Source organism: Melanerpes formicivorus, unplaced genomic scaffold (genome assembly GCF_026170545.1).
Source record: "Melanerpes formicivorus ecotype bairdi unplaced genomic scaffold, bMelFor1.0.p_v2 SCAF_56, whole genome shotgun sequence".
Lineage (NCBI taxonomy): Eukaryota > Metazoa > Chordata > Aves > Piciformes > Picidae > Melanerpes > Melanerpes formicivorus.
The window spans coordinates 1,799,909-1,819,167 of NW_027142408.1; the positions used below are offsets into that span (position 1 = coordinate 1,799,909).

The 19,259-nt window shown below is 45.1% G+C and overlaps 1 protein-coding gene across 7 annotated transcripts in view; it reads right to left on the reverse strand.

The window, feature by feature from the left end:
• The window catches only part of VPS13B (vacuolar protein sorting 13 homolog B), a 327,581-nt gene that overhangs the window by 111,892 nt on the left and 196,430 nt on the right, over nt 1–19,259 (reverse strand). For all 7 annotated transcript variants that reach the window (XM_068161158.1, XM_068161154.1, XM_068161155.1 and 4 more), the window contains 2 exons: nt 11,932–12,058; nt 10,216–10,359 (listed from right to left, as the gene is read on the reverse strand). In XM_068161158.1, coding sequence (XP_068017259.1) covers nt 10,216–10,359; nt 11,932–12,058 — 271 coding nt within the window. The remainder of the gene's footprint in view (nt 1–10,215; nt 10,360–11,931; nt 12,059–19,259) is intronic.

Consider the following 19,259-nt stretch of genomic DNA (forward strand, 5'->3'; position numbering starts at 1 on the left):
CAGCACTGCACAGCCCAGGAGGTCACAGACACGGCACTGCACAGCCCAGGAGGTCACAGACACGGCACTGCACAGCCCAGGAGGTCACAGGCACAGCCCAGGAGGTCACAGACATGGCACTGCACAGCCCAGGAGGTCACAGACACGACACTGCACAGCCCAGGAGGTCACAGACACAGCCCAGGAGGTCACAGACACAGCACTGCACAGCCCAGGAGGTCACAGACACGGCACTGCACAGCCCAGGAGGTCACAGACACAGCCCAGGAGGTCACAGACATGGCACTGCACAGCCCAGGAGGTCACAGACACGGCACTGCACAGCCCAGGAGGTCACAGACATGGCACTGCACAGCCCAGGAGGTCACAGACACAGCACTGCACAGCCCAGGAGGTCACAGACACAGCCCAGGAGGTCACAGACACAGCACTGCACAGCCCAGGAGGTCACAGACACAGCCCAGGAGGTCACAGACACAGCACTGCACAGCCCAGGAGGTCACAGACACAGCCCAGGAGGTCACAGACACAGCACTGCACAGCCCAGGAGGTCACAGACACAGCCCAGGAGGTCACGGACACGGCACTGCACAGCCCAGGAGGTCACAGACACAGCCCAGGAGGTCACAGACACGGCACTGCACAGCCCAGGAGGTCACAGACACAGCCCAGGAGGTCACAGACACGGCACTGCACAGCCCAGGAGGTCACAGACACAGCCCAGGAGGTCACAGACACAGCACTGCACAGCCCAGGAGGTCACAGACACAGCACTCTATGCTTCATGATGTGCTGGGCTCCAAAATGAAAGCCTAAGGCTTTAAGACATGGGGCAGAGCTGAAGAGCTAGGTAAGATCTCATCAGTAATTGTGAAAACCACAGGAAATACAAAGCTCCCTGAGAAGTGTTTCACTGGCTCACACTTCAATACCTGCTGCTTCTGGCACGCTGCTGTTACCATGCACTATGTTTGCTCTGCTTCCAGTCAGTGCCTCAAGTATCGAATGTCAATGGAGAGAGTCTTTCAAACTCTCCAAAAGCCATCCCCTCACTGCATCACCTTTGTTATGTGCCTTCACAGTCATGGATATCAAGGCTACCCAAATACATAAAACACAGGAACTGAGCCTGCTGGCTCTGATCTCCAACACTGATTACCTTACAACTTCAGGAGTCAGAAGACAAAAGCTAAACACCTTCTTCAAAAGAAACTTGTAAACGAGGATGCCAGCTTTTCCAAGTTTCACCACACTAACCCACTGCCAATTACAGGAGCCTTCCAGAAGGACAGCAATCAGTCAGCCCCACATCTGTGCAACATGTGCATCTGCTGCTTCACACTTCGGCTCTCTGGCTTCTTAAGTAGGAGTATCTGGAACTTGTTTCACCAGTTTGCTGACTGTTATTATTGTTAAAAAGAATACAAATGGAAAACAAAGCTATGTTTGTTTTCCACAAAAGATATGGTACCACTTGGTACTTTTGCTCATTCTCCACAGCAGTAATACATTGCTGGCCTGGAGTAAAGTTCAGTTAAATTGCTTTCTACTGGGGAGCTTGCTCTGATGAAGTACCACAGGCAACAAAGAACGCTACAGACTCCACTAGCTATCAGTCCCGTGAATTTTGCACTGCACAGTTGTAGTAGATCCTTTGTACTTATCTTCTGCTGTCCTTACATTGAAGTTATTGTACCAACAGAAGGCTGATGAGATTGCCACAAACAGAAATCAACCACAAAAGAATATGAGCCAACAGTGTGTGCCTGCAGCCCAGATGGCAAATGGCAGCCTGGGCTGCATCTAAAGCAGCAGGGCCAGAGATGGAGAGAGGAGATTCTGCCCCTCTGCTCTGGGGAGACCTCACCTGCAGTGCTGTGTCCAGCTCTGGAGCCCTCAACACAGGAAGGACATGGACCTGATGGAGAGGGTCCAGAGGAGGGCCACAAAAATATCTGGGGGTTGGGGCAGCTCTGCTATGAGGACAGGCTGAGGGAGCTGGGGGTGTTCAGCCTGGAGAAGACACCAGGCAGACCTAATAGCAGCCTTCCAGAACCTGAAGGGGGCTACAAGAAGGCTGCAGAGGGACTGTTTGCAAAGGCCTGCAGGGACAGGATGAGGGGCAATGATTCAAAATGAGAGCAGATTTAGACTGGATGTGAGGAATAAGTTCTTTATCACGAGGGTCGTGGAACACTGAACAGGTTGCCCAGGGAGGTAGTTGAGACCCCATGCCTCAACATATACAAGGCCAGGCTCAACAAGCCTCTGAGCAACCTGATCTAGTGAGGATGTCCCTGCTGACTGCACAGGGGTTGGACTGGATGAACTTTGGAGATCCCTTCTAAACAAAACCATTCTATGATTCTATAAGAATGATCCTACTGGGTCAGACCAAAGGTCCTTCTAGCCTCCTGTGGTCTGACAGCAGTCATTAGTGGATGCTCAGGGGAAAAAGAGTGTAAGCATAGCAAGCACAGAGCAATACTTCAGCATGCTCCCATAAGCTTTCTGAGCCAGCACGTTGCAGGCTGTTATAACTTACCAGAAATGCTTTCATAAGTCTCAACTGCAGGGACTGAGGGTGGCTTCTGTCTCCTGCAGGTACGACTGCAATGCCTCGGACGTGACAAAGCAGTGCACAGTTTGATTCAACCAGCTCAGAAAGGAATCAGCTCTGTAGATGAGTTTCCTGTGCCTTCTCTGTGCTGGAGACAATCAGTGTGTTGCCTAATCCTCACTGAGGTGTTTGCTGATTTTGTGGGGGTATCTGGGCAGAGAGGAGCCACACTTCCCTAAGCCTCTCCCATGCTGGGGATGATCACCAGCACATTCTGCTCATTATGAAACAGTCAATCTTCACATTAGTTACACTCCCAAAATAATTCTTGTGGCAAAAGAACAAAATGCAAAAACTGAAACAACTTTTGCCTTTCTTTCCCTCCCCACCCCAGGATTGATATCCTTTATTCAGGAAGCTGCTGGGTTGTCTTTGCAGTTTATCAGAACATGGGGGTTACCCTTATGGAACATGTCACATCTGGGGGGATGGGAGGGGGGTTACTCAAAGTGTTTGGCCATGAGCCAGGTCTGGAAGCAAGCTATCATCTGGCAGGCTGACAAGCACTGCTGAAGCCAGAGCTTGGGTTGCCTGGACAGAGTGCTCCAAAGTCAAATTCCTAGAAGCAGGTATGAATGAAGCAGCAAACATCAGCCAGCAAGGCATGTCTGGAATGTTCACATGAAAACCCAGATCTGCCCCCACCAGGTTTCACTCCTGTTTGCTCAGCAGTGCCCTCGGGGGAAGGACAGCTTGTGTCCATTTGATATGGGGTCTGACTGCAAAACATGCCTGAAGTGTGTTTATCAGGCAGGAATAAAAGCCCCAGCCACACACTGCAGTTTCAGGTCATTTGCATGTGACCCTTTCACCAGTACATCCAAGTCCACCTTTTATCAGCTCAGTTGTTGGAGACAGTTTCTCTTCAACTTTTGCAGGAAGGATTTTTCCTTAGGTTTTGGGGGAAGGAACAATTTTAGCATCAAATTTGTGCAGGATGTAGTGCACTGTAATGGACAGCAACACACAGATACAATAACAGCAAGTACATTGAAGAGCTTTGCTGCTCACAGCCTCATCCAACTTGATCATGAACGTTCCCAGGGATGTGGCATCCTCCACCTCTCTGGACAACTTGCTCTAATGTTTCACCACCCTCATGTAAAAACTTTCTTCCTTATACCAAGTCCTTAACCTGCACTCTTTCAGTTTCAAACCATGAGCCCTTGTCCTGCCACCAAAGGCCCTGCCAAAAAGTCTGTCCCAAATTTTTTCTTGCATTTTTTTCCCTTCTTATATTCTTCTTTCCATATCTGTGACAACTTCTTGTTGTGTGCTGCAGTCCCCACTGCAACTAAAAGCTTGTGAATAAAAACAGGATGAGGGATGGGAAAGGTGATGAATTTGGCTCTGACTCTTCCAAGAAATAGCTCCTGCACTTTTTTATTAGTGCATTAGCTACCTGTCTGAATTTCAGACTGTAAGGGATAGGGACAGGCTTGTATCCTACTGAAATGTGCATCTGGGCTAACAAAAAATAAACAAGACTACATAATGTGACAAACAGGTGTGAAGGAGAGAGAGAGAAACACACCAGCAGGAGGCAGGACATGGGAGAAGGCTTTGGGTGGCATCCTCTGGAAAACACTTCAGGTGTATCACTTGCCTGGCTGATTTATCTCTAGCATCTTGTGTTCCTAGTGTGGCTGATTTCTCTCCTAAAGCCATAATCCTCACAGAGATTTGATGAAGACAAAGGAAGCATTTCTAAGTACCTTTTCAGTTCCTCCAGGGAATCACAGAAGACACAAAATATAGAACAGAACAGAATAGAATAAACCAGGTTGGAAGAGACCTTCAAGATCATCCTGTCCAACCTATCATCCAACACCACCTAATCAACTAAACCATGCAACCTATCTGCCCTTGCATTCATCATCACCTGCAATGTAGATAGCTATTAGCCAGAAATATTCTGTAGGGTAAACCTACGCAAAATTGATTTGGTTTTTTTTTGTGTAGAAATGAATCTCTTCCAGAACTCTGGCCTTACTTTGAAGCTCATGGAGGCACACAAAAAATAGCTGGCAATGACCTCAACTGGCCATACTTGGTTGAGTAGTGTAAATACATTATCCATGCCTGCCTACGTGGGCAGCAGCAGGCCAAGCCTGTTGCTTTGTATTTAATTTCCTTTTCAAAGGGGAGTTCTTGTATCTTCCACTTCTGAATGTTAGTGTGACAAATAAATGCTCTCTTGCCTGAAGTCTCCAGGTGGGAAGTGATGAACACCCAGGGAGTGATGCACACCCAGGGAGCGATGAACACCCAGGGAGTGATGCACACCCAGCGACGGATTTGCTAGATTAAGAAATAAACTCCTTGAACATTCACCTGTCCCATCACTGCTCAGCAGCAGAACTGGTTCCCAGCTATACTGGAATGACTTTTACCAGGATACTAAACATTCTTTTAAGAATGAGAAAATATGGTCCATGGCTCAGGTGCAGCACTGAACAAAGTCAAGACATTGACTGCACTTCACTTTAGTATTTGTACTCCTTTTCCTAGCACTTCTGTTTCTGTTCTCCACCTGCAGGTATTAGATCTTCTTCTTGAAAGAATTTGGCATACATTAATTCTGGGAAGGTGAATAATTATGAGAAGGCAGCAGCATTCTTTGCCTCTCAGGTAATTTATCACACACCACAGATGTGTCCCTACTCTAAAGCTGTCGAGCAGATCAAAGCAATATTCTCTGCAATAAGAGTGTACTTTATGAAGAAGTCCACACAATAGGTCTACTGTACATCAAAGATGCACTTACAAAGGAGCATAAAGCTAGGGCTTATAATAAGTAAAACCACAACACTGGCATGGAACTCTATGGAATATTAAAACACTAAAAAAATAACCCCCGTCCATAAATCGTCACTCCCTTGCTGGTTTTGTCTATGCTAATCTTCAAGACACTGCCCTTTGAACCACCAAATATTATCCATTTGGAAATCACACCTTGAATGTTCAAAACAAGGGGGTGCTGCTCTGCTGCCAGGCTCCATTTCTGTAGGAGGACCAAAGAGGACCAAAATGTATTGTGAGACAGGAGACAATTACTTAATCCTTCTATCAACCAAGAACTGCTGGTGAAGTCAAGCTTCCTAACCAAGATTAATGATGTTTACAGTTGCTCAGCAACCCTCAGGATTTATCTAGTCAAATATCTGGGAGAGAGTGAAGCTTTTTCACATCTTAAATGCTGCTTTTTCCCCATTCTTGCCCTTCAATACACAGGAAGAACATTTTCCCAGCGAGATTCTAAGCTGGTACATCCAGTGTACTGTCTCTCTACCCTTCCAGATTCAAAATACATTTAGCTACTTCAAATACAGTTTCCAGATAATAAACTCCTTAAAAGCAATTACTGAATTTCTGAAGTCATCAATTGCAATTGTAAAACAAGAAATAAGATGCACTTTTCATCACCTGGGAAATAAGTGCTCAATGAAAAAGTTTATGAAGGCCTAGAGTGGATTCTCTCCCCCTGACCAAATGGATCATTTATTTATCAGTGTGGATTCTCTGGCCCTGATCAATCTTATTATTTGTTTGCTATAGTGGATTCTCTATCACTGATCAAATTAATTATGTATTTGTTATAGTGAATTCTCCACCCTGACCAATCTCATCATTTAGTTATCATAGTGGATTCTCTAGCCCTAACCAATTTTATTATGTATTTGTTATAGTGGATTCTCTGCCCCTGACCAATTTCATTATTTGTGGAACAGGCATAATAATTAAAACATCTAATTAAAAATCTCTCCTCATGCTGGGAGGTAACTCCAATTACAGTGATCTACACTGCAACCTTAATCAAAGCTTATAGAAAATGCAGAATGATGTGTACCCCCTGATGGCAGAAAAGCAAACACCTCTCAGCTTTGCTCCCAGTGTCAGAGCTTTTCAAGGACATCCACTTAATGTGCCCAAAGCAGTTTTACTGCCATTTCTTTCAGCCTTAACACTACTTAGCTCATTCAGGCTACTGAGATGACTTCTGTGTCTGACACTGCACCCCTGTCTGCTTCCCAAATAATATCTTTAATTTCACTTTGATAATTTATCTGCTTTCATTAAAGTTTCTTAGATCTTTTGGTTTAAGTTCATCAATCAGTAAACATTCCAGTCACCAGCTCTACCTTAAACAGTGACTAAAAATCAAACACTTCCAGTATCAATACTGGATTGACTAGAGGCAGCCAACAAAAGCCATGTGCCTTTGGTTATCACAGTCAAGTAAGCATTGTTATTATCATTTATTATCATAGTGTCATAGTATCATTCAGGGTTGGAAGGGACCACAAGGATCATGTAGTTCCAACCCCCTGCCATGGGCAGGGACACCCCACACTAGATCAGGCTGAACAGAGCTGCATCCAGCCTGGCCTTAAACACCTCCAGGGACAGGGCCTCGACCACCTCCCTGGACAGCCCATTCCAGGGCTTCACCACTCTCATGGGGAAGAACCTCCTCCTCACATCTAGCCTGAAATCTGAAATGTTACCCTGCAAATTGAAATAGGTATAGGTAATACAGTAATGCAGTCCTGGTAATTGGTAATACAATCCTGGGCTAAAGGCAGGGATCCAAAATCCCCATTTCCAGTAGCCATGATATTTTAGGATGATAAATTACTATCATCCCATTAGATGACTGCTAGATTGTTACTGTCAGTACAGGCAGACAAAATTGAATGACATCAATGTAAAATTTTTCAGTTTGACTTAGAAAGGATGGTTCTGAATGCAACATCCACTACTAACTGAGCACTGCCACTGTTGGAGAATCCTTGCCATCAATTCTGTTGGCTGAAGAGCAGCGATGGGTGTGCATTTATGCCACATTTCTGTGAGCAAATCAGCTCTGCTCTGAGCATGTGAGACATGTGTACCACCCAAAGCACCTCATGCAAAACATCAAAAGGAAAAGTGTTTCCTTCCAGTGACTGGTGTCATGCAGGTCATATCCCTTTATGGTACTAAACATCTGTTAGGGGGGGGAATTAATTTCAGTGGGGTAGGTTTTCTTAATGAGCTATGTGCCACAACTGTGATACAATGTGGAGAGCCACCTGCTTTCAATCTGCTTAAATCCAGCCCCCTGAAAATTTTCCATCCCTTTCCTCAGTGGATCCTCATTTCCACAGTAAAAACAGTGAATGAAACATTAAATACAGAAGAGTGAAAATTCAACTGAGAATGATATGGAAAGGAGTGTTAAGGACTGTCACAGTTTTGCCACTGCAAGTATGCTCAGCTTGCTTGCATAAAGGAGGTTTTCCTTGAAAAATAAAGAACAAATAAGCTCTTCAGCTCCTGCTGTTGAAAAGACACAAATGGCTGCTCAAAGCAGTTGTTAAAAGATTGCTCTCTTTCCAAAAAATCAGGTTAAATGCTTCAGCAAAAGCTCTCCAGGCATCAGCCCCAGTCAGGTGCAAGAGGAAGTGCTGGGAAATCTGCTGTTTCTCTGAAGCCGGCTCAGAGCTAAGACCTCAGGGACCAATGAATAAATCTATCAGCACTAGGCTCTCTTCTCACAGTAACTGTATCCCTTGTGAGGAGTAGTGACAAGATAATTGCAATTGTGAGAATGATCATTACAAGAGAATTCATTAACTATTGAAGATTTCTCACTGATTACCCAGGGTAAAATAAACTCAAGCACTGGATGCAAATCCATGCTCCCAAGTTTCAAGTTTCACTCAAAAGTGCAGTTTGTAACCAAAACCCAACCAACCAAAAGAAGCCAATGTCTGTTCAGAGAATGCCTGTGTGCACTGCTCTTACCTACTGGTGTTTACTGGTTGGGTACTCCTTCATTCATAAGTCCCTGAACAGAAGCTTTGTTCTGAATACCCTTGAAAGTGACTGACCAGGTGACAGCTCAGGGATGTAAATTCATGTACAAATACCAAAGCAATCTTTAACCAAATGTGTTCTGTTCCTTTCAACTTCACAAACAAATCCTAGAATGGCTTTGGTTGGAAGAGGCCTCATAGATCATTGACTCCCAACCTCCCCACCATGGGCAGGGCTCCCTCTCAACTAGACTGGAGCACCAAATCCATTTGCTTTGACCTTAGCAGAGTTGGGGCAGCTTTCCACAGTGTGAACTGAATATCTGGCTAAAAACCACACTGGACCACTAAAATTAGAGGGTAATGGCCACTGTTGAGAGGAAATGGTTAAAAGTTGCATCAAGGACAATTCTGAAGTGGTATAAAGATAAAAACTTGCCAGAGTGGGGGTAGTTAGGAAGATGTAAAAGGAAGCTCTCTACAGATTGTCTTCCAATCTAAACTATGCTTCAGTTCTTGCAAGGAAATAATTAGCAGGTCTGTAGTACAAATAGCCCTGTGCAGGCACCACACTTCCTGTCAGTGAAACACAAATAGGTGCCCTGGGATGTGGCCAACCAAGAGCTTTCTGAAATAATGCAGTAAATGGCTTTTAAGTTTGTAGAGTCCACAGCAGTCATGCAGCACTGCTGCACAGTGCCAACTCACAAGTAAAAGGCTTGGCATCCGTTCAAATATTCTGCTTCTATCCTTTCCACTGACAATGGGAAACCAGTGCTCCACCAGTGATGGATTGAAGATATTCCCATGGATGCTTACTTACAATGTTCACCTCCCAAAGAGGCCCTGTGTCTGCAGAGTATCCAAGGCAAAGAAAGATCCATTGCACTTCTTGTCTGTGTGGTTCAAAATGGCAACGAAACAACGCCCTTCATTTCCCTCTATCCTTGGGAAGGGACAGAGGAGCCAGAGGGATGTGATGCCTGGATTAGCAGATAAAAACAACTTCTGGGGTTTTGACAGGGTGAGTAAAGAGAAATATAAGTGGTTTGGCTGCTCTAGAGCATTCCTTGCTTCCATCCAGACTCACATGCACGCTGAATCTGTGAGAACTGGGAAAGGAAACAGAAAAGCTTCTTCAGGTCTCCCATTTGCCAGACTCTTGGCAAGGAGGAGCTGGCGTTGTCTTGCTCTTTAGCTCTCTCCCTAACTCTTCTCCTTATTTGTGAAGATTTCTCACTAAGTCCAGCAGCCATTCCAGTGGAATTGGTGCCTTGTCACACATTAACTTCTACAGTCTTAAAGATGCTGCCAGTCTGATTACGTTCCTGGTTTTGAACATAAGAAATAGGTATATTTTTCTCAGGCAAAGTTTTGAATACAAGAAATTGGGATTTTTTTTCCCTTAGGGCAAACTTTTCATTTTCTTCTATTTTTTTTTTCCCAAATCAGCCCAGAAGTTAAATAAATTCAACTTCTAAGTCTGCCACAGTTAGTGAATGGCCTTCAATCCAAACTGAGGTATCAACTTTCAGATTCCAGAAGGAAAAGGATGGATTAATTGTTCAGAAGATGAAGGACCCTTCCAGATGTATCCATTGCCATTCTTACTGCAGAAGTATTCCTGTGAGAGTAACACTCATCCTGTTGTTAGCACAATATCAGCCTTCCTTGTAAAGCTGACCAAAGCACCAATACTAAAACATGCATTTCACTGAGCTCCATCCTTTTGTCCAGATGATGCACACACCTGATCAGAACTACAGTGCTCTAAAACAACAGAGAAGAACCTACCTCAGTGGTGCTACTGGAAGGCTGCAGTCCAACCATATTGGCTTGTACTAGCTGCTGGAGCAGTTGTACTTGAGCCACATTAAGGAAGAAATCCAGGTTTGTTGTCACATTGACCTCCAAAGAGTGACCACACACCAAAATTTCCTGTGGAGAAATCAAGGGAAAATGCTGCAGAGAAACACTGGGAAAAGCATTTTCAGCATCAGCACTGGGATCCAGGGCTGCAGTCAGAACTTCAGCACTGCATACAGTGTGAAGTTGGATTTTTCAGGAGGCAGTGGTGGTTCTGCTTTGCTTTTAACAGCACAAGTACCAAGACAAACTTTGCAAGGAACCCATCTGGTGTCAGAGATCTTGTTTCCATCTCCTGGTAGCATCCAACAGTGCACTATCAGATTTTAGCTTTTATGCCTTGGCAACAACTCCAACTGTCCTTTCCTTCCAATAAAGGGATGGGGCTTTTTGGCTGGTTTCTGTGTGCCTGGTTCATGATGAAATCATGAGTTGGAACTTCCTGATAACCCATCTGATTGGTTTCTCTGTGCCTGTGAACCGCTGGTAACGCCTTGGCAAAGCCAGCTGGATGGCCGCTGGTTTATTTATCTAGCACAAACAAAAGCACTGCTGGCAAACAATGAAGAGATGGAAACCAGAACTGCTGCAGAAGGGTTGATTGAGTAGAAGTATTGCTCCTTCTCACAAGAAGGCTGCACAGTGTTTAAGATCGTCGTGATCTAAATGACTGTCCCTTCATCAGGAACATCATCCAGGGAACAGAGAACACTGAAATTCTTGCATCTAAACATCAGTAAAGCTCAGGGATTTCTCTTTTTTTGAATTGAAGAGCTTCTGTGCATCCTAGTCCCCTCCTAAGCTATTTCTTTTCTACATTCATTTCCATCTGCCCTTGTGCTGACCCTTCACACAGAACACGAAGCTGTCAAGTTGTTAGTTTCCACACTAGCTGTTATTTTCCAGCACTGTACAGCTACCACACTTTGCAATGCACACCTAACAGCCCCTATGCTCCTGCACCAGTTCTGCTTCTCCCAGGAGGGAGCTGTTATGAGAAACACTCCTTGTGAGCTGACAAAACCTCTCTGATATTTCCCCTACATGAAATGTTTGAAATTCTTCAGCTACAAGCCAAAGAGTGAGCCAATACCTTTGGTGTGTGACATGCAACAAGCTGACCCACAGACTGGTAAAAGCAATTGCTGAATCTGGAGTATCTTGAAGCACTCACAGTAATGGCTGAGGAATGGATGGTTTGTGGCAATCTGTGGACTTGAAAATCTGGCTAGAAGACCTCAGCTCAACTGTTCTCTTACAGCTTGCATTTACAGGCTTCTTTACGAGAGGCTTGTGAAGATCATGCTTGGTAACACTGCACTGTCACACCTCTGCTGGACACCTTTCCACCACAAATCTTTCAAGACTACTGCTGGAAATCATTAAAGGATTCCCATATTCTGAATTGCAAACAGGCTTATCTATCCCTGGACAGGCTGCCTGCAGTAATGAGTACTACACAAATCCCTTCTCCAGCAGAAGAAGAACTTTGAAGCTAGTGACTAAAACTTGTTTGCTTTGCTCCCAGTTGGCAATCTCAGTGTTTCAGGACACAGCTGGCCACTTCAGATGGTGGAATAGGAAAACAGTAGAACAGTGCACATCTTGCAAGCTGTGCTACTTCTGTTCATGTTTTGCACTAACCTCAGGGTGTAAATTCTCTGCAGCATCAATTTTGGTGAAGATAATGGCAGGAGCTGCAGTGATTCGAACGGTGAAATCTGTTAGAATGGGAGTTAAAATGGCTCTCCTCTCCTGATGGCGCCTGATGCTGGCAACAAAAGGGAGGGAAGAAACAGGAAAAGGTGAAATGACATCATACATTGTTGAGAGGCAAAGCCAACCAATATTCTTCTTTACACTGAGCACATAGCACGAAGCCGCTTCAACACCGGTTTGGCATTTGATTGCTGCCTCCATGAGCAGTAAATATTGCCATTATAAATCATGTTAACCCCAGCACTGAACACAGACTTCTGCCTTCATTTCACAGAAGTTGTTCATCTACAGATTGAACTTTTCAAACCTTCTACACATAGACAATTTTGGCATTGAACATTGTTTCTTCTGCTGCTGAGACTTTGGAACAGGCTGCCCAGGGAGGCTGTGGCTGCCTCCTCCCTGGGGGTGTTGAAGGCCAGGCTGGATGAGGCCTTGAGCAGCTGAGTCTAGTTGAGAGGTGTCCCTGCCCGTGGCAGGGGAGGTTGGAGGAGATGATCTCTGAGGTCCCCTCCAACCTGAGCCACTCTATGATACTATTATACTGTTTAATGAACTACACAAAATCACATGAACAAGACTCTTATTATCACTGTTTTCCAAAGTTGCTTGTGGATGCCCTTCCCTTTATGAACAGCTATCCCACAGCCTGGTTACTATTTGAATTCACACATTAGAAGCTCTGCACACTACATCATAGCTGACAGAAAAATCACAGACATGAAAAATCAAACTAGCTAATTCCATGACACTCTGGGCCTCACACATTACATTTGTAATTATTGCCCAAGGTGTTTTAAATGCCTTGAAATGGAGAGATCTCAGTCTTCCTCCACTGCTACTGGCTCTTCTTAGTTGGTACCTTTTCATCTAAACCTCAGCATTTGCTTGCCAAGAATATTTATGCCATTAAACTTGGTAATTACATTTGTTTTCCAGCTGGGTGGCTGGGTTTTTTTTTCCCTTTAACCAAAAACTAAGCCTAGAGGCACAACTCTGTTACAGATGGATTGCTAATAGCTTATGACAACACATTCCAAATAGCCAGAATCTTCTGGGTCAGGTCAAATAAACTATTGCCACAAAATGCCATCTGAGAGCCTCTGATCAGGAAAAAAGTGTAATGAGATCAAGATGGTGTTCAGCCTCTAACAGACAATACAGCTCAAATTCCTGGGACAACCCTTCCATCAAGGTAGCTTTTTGATAGCTCTTTTTACCCATCACCATTTACAGAAATGCTAAATCCCTGCACTTCACCAAGGAAAACTAAACACCTTCACAAAGTTGTTAGTCCAAGGGAAGTTTTCCTGCGCGTGCAACATTGAAAATTCCCAACTGTGGGTCAATGCAAGTCAAAATCATACCCTAAAGCATGCAAATTCCTACCATGGGGTAAAAGAAAGGGCTGAACCACAAAGGAGAGGGAAACAGACCTATGGAGAACTCCTCACCAAGTAGGTCTCCCTGTATTACTTTTAACTTTGCCATCCCCACTGCGACAGGACACATGAGAGGATCACAGGATGGTAGGGGCTGGAAGGGACCTCTGGAGATCTTTGAGTCCGACCCTTCTGCCAGAGCAGGACCATAGAATCCAGCACAGGTCACACAGGAACACATCCAGATGGGCCTTGAAAGTCTCCAGAGAAGGAGACTCCACAACCTCTCTGGGGAGCCTGTTCCAATGCTCTGTGACCCTCACAGTGAAGAAGTTCTTCCTTGTGTTGAGATGGAGCCTCCTGTGCTGTAGTTTACATCCAGCAGATGCTACAGAGCACAGACCCAGGATCTACTGAGCAGAAGTCTATGAAACTTTTGCTTCAAATGGCCTTCATGAACACTGCTGAGCAGGCTGGGCTGCCTGCTGCTGCTGTAAGTGCATGCAGTATGCTTAAGTGCAAGCCAGTCAGTGAGGGTAAGCAAATCACCACCTTACAATAAAAGCTTTAACATTTTGGTCAGTTGTAGCTCTCCTGATCTCTAATGATGGTTTTTAAAGAAAGATCACTCTAATTAGACCCCCAAACCCAAAAGCAGACCTGTCAGTGGTCAGTGTGCATCTTCAGCTGAGAAAACGGTCCTAGACTTTGCCAGTTCCCCAAATGTTTCACTCCCTGCCATCACCTTCATTTTAAATTTAAACCAGATGGCCTTCTACTCAATTCCTGCTTCCTCTTCTCAATACAATGAGAAAGCAATGCCTTTGTTTTTGAGGAAAATGAAAGAGCTCAGTAGCAGGATAATTCTCTGAAAGCACACACACTTCCAGTTGAAAGGGCATAAAAATACTAGCAAGTATGATTTCAACAGATGACATGGAGCTGTAAAAGCAAGCCATGTGCTGAACCCCAAACCCACACTGGCTCTCTTTAATCACTGCTCAGTGGATGTTTCAGTTCATACTTATCCCCATTGCTTAATTTTTCAGTTGTTATTATTCCAGATACCCAACACACTGCACCTTGAAAGGCCTTTCTGGGGAAATAAATATTGATTGCTGATTTAATTTTATCCTTACGTGGCATCCCTGCCCTGCTCTGCTCACTGCTCTCTGCATTTCTAACTGCTGAATTGGAAGCTCAGCCAAGTCAGGTATTGTAAATACAAAGAGAAGGCAAACAGAGCACAGCAAATAATGGAGGGAGAGGATATGGGTAAGAGCACAAAAGGAGCAATGAGACAAACTCCACTTTGAATTAAGTCTTCCACACTGCACCTAAGTGCACTGGTAACTTAACACAGGTGTATGCCACATGAGCTTATGAAGAAACCTGATTGTGAAGAGCATAATGATGGCTCTATGTCTGCAGTGCATTCATGCCATGGTTCATTTGTGCATGTGTTATATATTTGTCTTGGGGGAAAAAAAAAAAGGAAAAGTTAGTACTTTTAGAGATGTTAAAGCAGTTGATCATCTACACTTAAAAGCACAGCACATTTGAAAGACCATATGGTAGCACACAGCAACAAGGCAGCAAAGCACTTGTGATAAGGCCTGGAGGTATCTTTTACACAGGGCTAAATTTGGGTTGTATCTGCAGGACAACATGAACTCTGGTGATGGATCATGGACCCTGTGCTGTAAAAGCACAGCACAAACATGTCCTCAAGGCTTACAACTGAAGCACAAGAGAAAACACACTGCCACACAGGGAAGTTGAATGAAAAAACTAACAGCACCATATCTGTACAGTGGCAACCTGAAAGCTGTCCTTGAAGAGTTTTCATAGTACACTATAAGAGAAGTGAATTTTTTGGAAGAAGACATTGCAATAACTTTGTGAATGCTCAGAGGAAATGCCTCTATAACATATAGGTTAGCCTAGCAGTGGGCAAGGAAGTGCTTCCTGGAAAATGAAATGTGGCAGCCCCAGGGATGGTGTGACAAGGTCTGACCAGCAGTGGATGTAGATGGGTTGCAGCAAATAAAAGAAGACATGTAAGGGGAAATGAAGAGACAGGGGTCTGGAAATGCCTTGAAAGCAAAGACATCTTTAATGATTAATATGACAAAAAATGTGGGGAGTAAAGAGAAGAAACCCACAAAGAAGAGAATTTGGCAATCAAAGCAACAAAACCTGGTACATCAAATCACCAGCACTTGATTGGATCCATTCAGAAGCATACTGAATTTATCTGAGGAGGAAGGCCTGCCAAAGAGACTATATTGCACTAATTAAGGAGGTGCAATGGTGTGAGACTGGATAAAGCTGTGAAAATGGCACAGGAAGGACTAGAGCTTGGCCTTCTGGTGTGGAAAAAAATAACTGAAACAGAGAACACTGGCCAGTGAGAGCTGATCCTAACCCAGACGTGAAGCTTGGAAACATCTGCCTTGTACACACTCAAAACATGAATGACAACAGAGAGCTGATTCGTGCCATCTAACTTTACTACCTACAGAGAGCTGAATCCTCAATAAGAACTCTGTGACTTGAAAAGCATCCCAGATGTAGCATGGAACAGGCCACAGAACCCAACAGTTTTCTCTAGTAGTGTAAAGCACACAAACCCAAAGATGTTTTGCAGCCTCCCCCATGGGGACAGGCTGGCAGAGTTGGGGCTGTTCAGCCTGGAGAAGAGAAGGCTCTGGGGAGACCTCAGAGCAATCTTCCAGTACCTGAAGGAGGCTACAAGAAAGCCAGGAAGGGACTTTTGAAAAGGGCTTGTAGTGATAGGATGAGAAGAAATGGATTGAAGCTTGAAGAGGGCAGATTTAGACTGGAGATTAGGAAGAAAGTCTTTCCAGTGAGGGTGGTGAGACACTGGAACAGGTTGCCCAGGAAGGCTGTGGATGCCTCCTCCCTGGAGGTTTTGAAGGCCAGGTTAGATGAGGCCTTGGGCAACCTGGGCTAGTGGGTGGTGTCCCTGCCCACGGCAGGGGTGTGGAACCGGATAATCTTTACTGTCCCTTCCAGCCCAAACCATTCTGTGAATCCATGGGTGGCATGCTACTTCAGGATTCATGAAACTGATTTTTGCTTGCATGTCTCCCATGTAGTTATATGAATCAGGAGATGCCTAACTACTAAGGACATCATCATGCCTCAGAATCTATCTCCTAGTAAGAAGAAGAACAGTTCACATCCTCTCAGGTGTCTGAGATGCTGCAGAGACAGATGCCAAGGCAGTGAAATAGCATGGCAACATTTTGAGGACTGTCTGCTGACCAAAATGGGACAATGAACAAACAGACCCCATCTGGCTGTAGAGCACAAATGTTGCTCTAGAATTGTGTCTCAACAAAACTCATTTTCATCTTGTTAAGAACACCATCCCACACTTCTTTGCTGTGTATTTATAAAGAATAGAATGTGGTCCCTCGAATTCAGTAAGGCTTTGCACAGTGTGAATGCAACCATGGCTTCAGGTACAACCAACACAGCAACTGAGATACAGGATGGAATAGAAATGCATTGCATTTGACCCCAAAAGATTGACAGGGGATGTCCTTGCTTTCCTGCAGATGGATCCACAGATGGTTCCACATCAGAACTTGGCATGCTGCACTACAGCTTTCAAAGAACGCATGAAAATGCAAACTATTCACAGAAGAATCTGCAAGAAACCCTTCTGAGGAGCCCTGCAAAGCAGCAGTGGTATTGGATTCAGTTGTGTACAACAGATCATTGGCTCCCTGATGTACTCAATGAGAGTCACAGAGAGCTGTTCCAGATGGTGGTATGCCAGGGACAAAATTGTCCCGCAGTCTGTTGCCACACTCAATTCATTACCACACAGAGAAGTCCTGCTTTTAGGCTCAATTAATTCTCCTTTTTTTTTCTTAAACAGAGTTTATTCAGGCTGCAGGAAGCAGGAGCTGCTGCTGGGAGCTGCAGCAGGAGTGCCGAGGGACGGGGGCGAGGCCTCGGGAGAGGATATATTTCTTTAGTTCCTTCAGGGCTGTTGTTTTTTCCATTGAGAGGAGGGAGAGGGAGGAGGAGATCTGCAAGCTGAAAAAGCAGTTTTCAATCAAGAAAACCTCTTTTGGTTAAGTACTCCCAGTTCCCCACATGCTGTTTGGTAAGGGGAATAAATGTGGACAGGTTTCATTTGTACACAACCTTATTAGAACTGTCTGACTGTTTCCAGTATTCTTTTTATGTATTACACCATTAGGGAGCTTTTTATAACATCTACAGTGAAGCATAAACATTTCATAATGGAAAGATTTATGGTCTCTGCTCCTCACTAGGGTACACTAGAACACAGCAGTTGGATGGGTGTTTCAGAGGTGGCATCAGGCCCACCAGAGTGTCCCTTTCTTCTTGGGGTGACCTGCAGAGGCACAGGAGGTCATTCTGCCCCTGTACACTGCACTGGTTAGGCCACACCTCGAGTCCTGTGTCCAGTTCTGGGCCCCTCAGTTTAGGAAGGAAGTTGACTTGCTGGAAGGTGTCCAGAGAAGGGCAACAAAGTTGGTGAGGGGCTTGGAACACAGCCCTGTGAGGAGAGGCTGAGGGAGCTGGGGCTGCTTAGCCTGGAGAAGAGGAGACTCAGGGGTGACCTTATTGCTCTCTGCAACTACCTGAAGGGAGGTTGTAGACAGGCAGAGGTTGGTCTCTTCTCCCAGGCAGCCAGCACCAGAACAAGAGGACACAGTCTCAGGCTGTGCCAGGGGAGGTTCAGGCTGGAGGTCAGGAGGAAGTTTTACACAGAGAGAGTGACTGGCCATTGGAATGGGCTGCCCAGGGAGGTGGTGGAGTCACCATCACTGGAGGTGTTCAGGAGGAGACTTGGTGGGGTGCTTGGTACCATGGGTTAGTTGTTTAGGTGGTGTTGGATTGGTTGATGGGTTGGACATGATGATCTTGAAGGTCTCTTTCAACCTGGTCTGCTTCGGTTTGGTCCTATCCTATCCTGTCCTATCCTATCCTATCCTATCCTACACTAGCACTTCACAACAGCCCTTCTTAAAGGATTTTAAACTAAACACCTTGCAACAGCCCACACTTTGTCTCAAAGCAAGATTGCTTGCTTTCCAAATCACAGACTGAAAAGTGTAAAACACATTCAAACCCATGAGATTAGGCACAAGAAATACACAACTCCAGGAAAGGTGGGGGGAAGATTTGCAGGATTTACTTTCTATGTTAAAGATCATTAAAACATTTCAACAATAAATTATCTCAAAGCTTTCAAATATTCATTTGTGTGATATCATAGAATCACAGAATAGCTCAGATTGGAAGGGACCTCAGAGATCATCTCCTCCAACCTCCCCTGCCATGGGCAGGGACACCTCTCAGCTAGGCTCAGCTGCTCAAGGCCTCATCCAACCTGGCCTTCAACACCCCCAGGAAGGAGGCAGCCACAACCTCCCTGGGCAACCTGTTCCAGAGTCTCAGCACCCTAACACTGAAGAACTTCCTAAAATCCAGCCTAACCCTGCTCTCCCTCAGCTTCAAATCATTCTCCCTTGTCCTGTCCCTAGACATCCTCAAGAAAAATCCCTCTGCAGCCTTCCTGTAGGATCCCTTCAGCTATTGGAAGGCAGCTGTAGGGCCCTCCTGAAGCCTTCTCCAGGCTGAACCTCCCCAGCTCCTTTGGCTATCCTCATAGCAGAGGAGCTCCAGCCCCTAGATCATCTTTGTGGCTCTCATCTGGACTTGCTCCAACAGCTCTGTCCCCCTCCCTCAGAACCTACACATTAAAAAAGGATGGAAGTCTTGATGGGGTACTTGGTACCATGAGTTAGCTGTTTGGGTGGGTTGGATTGGTTGATGGGTTGGACATGATGATCTTGAAGG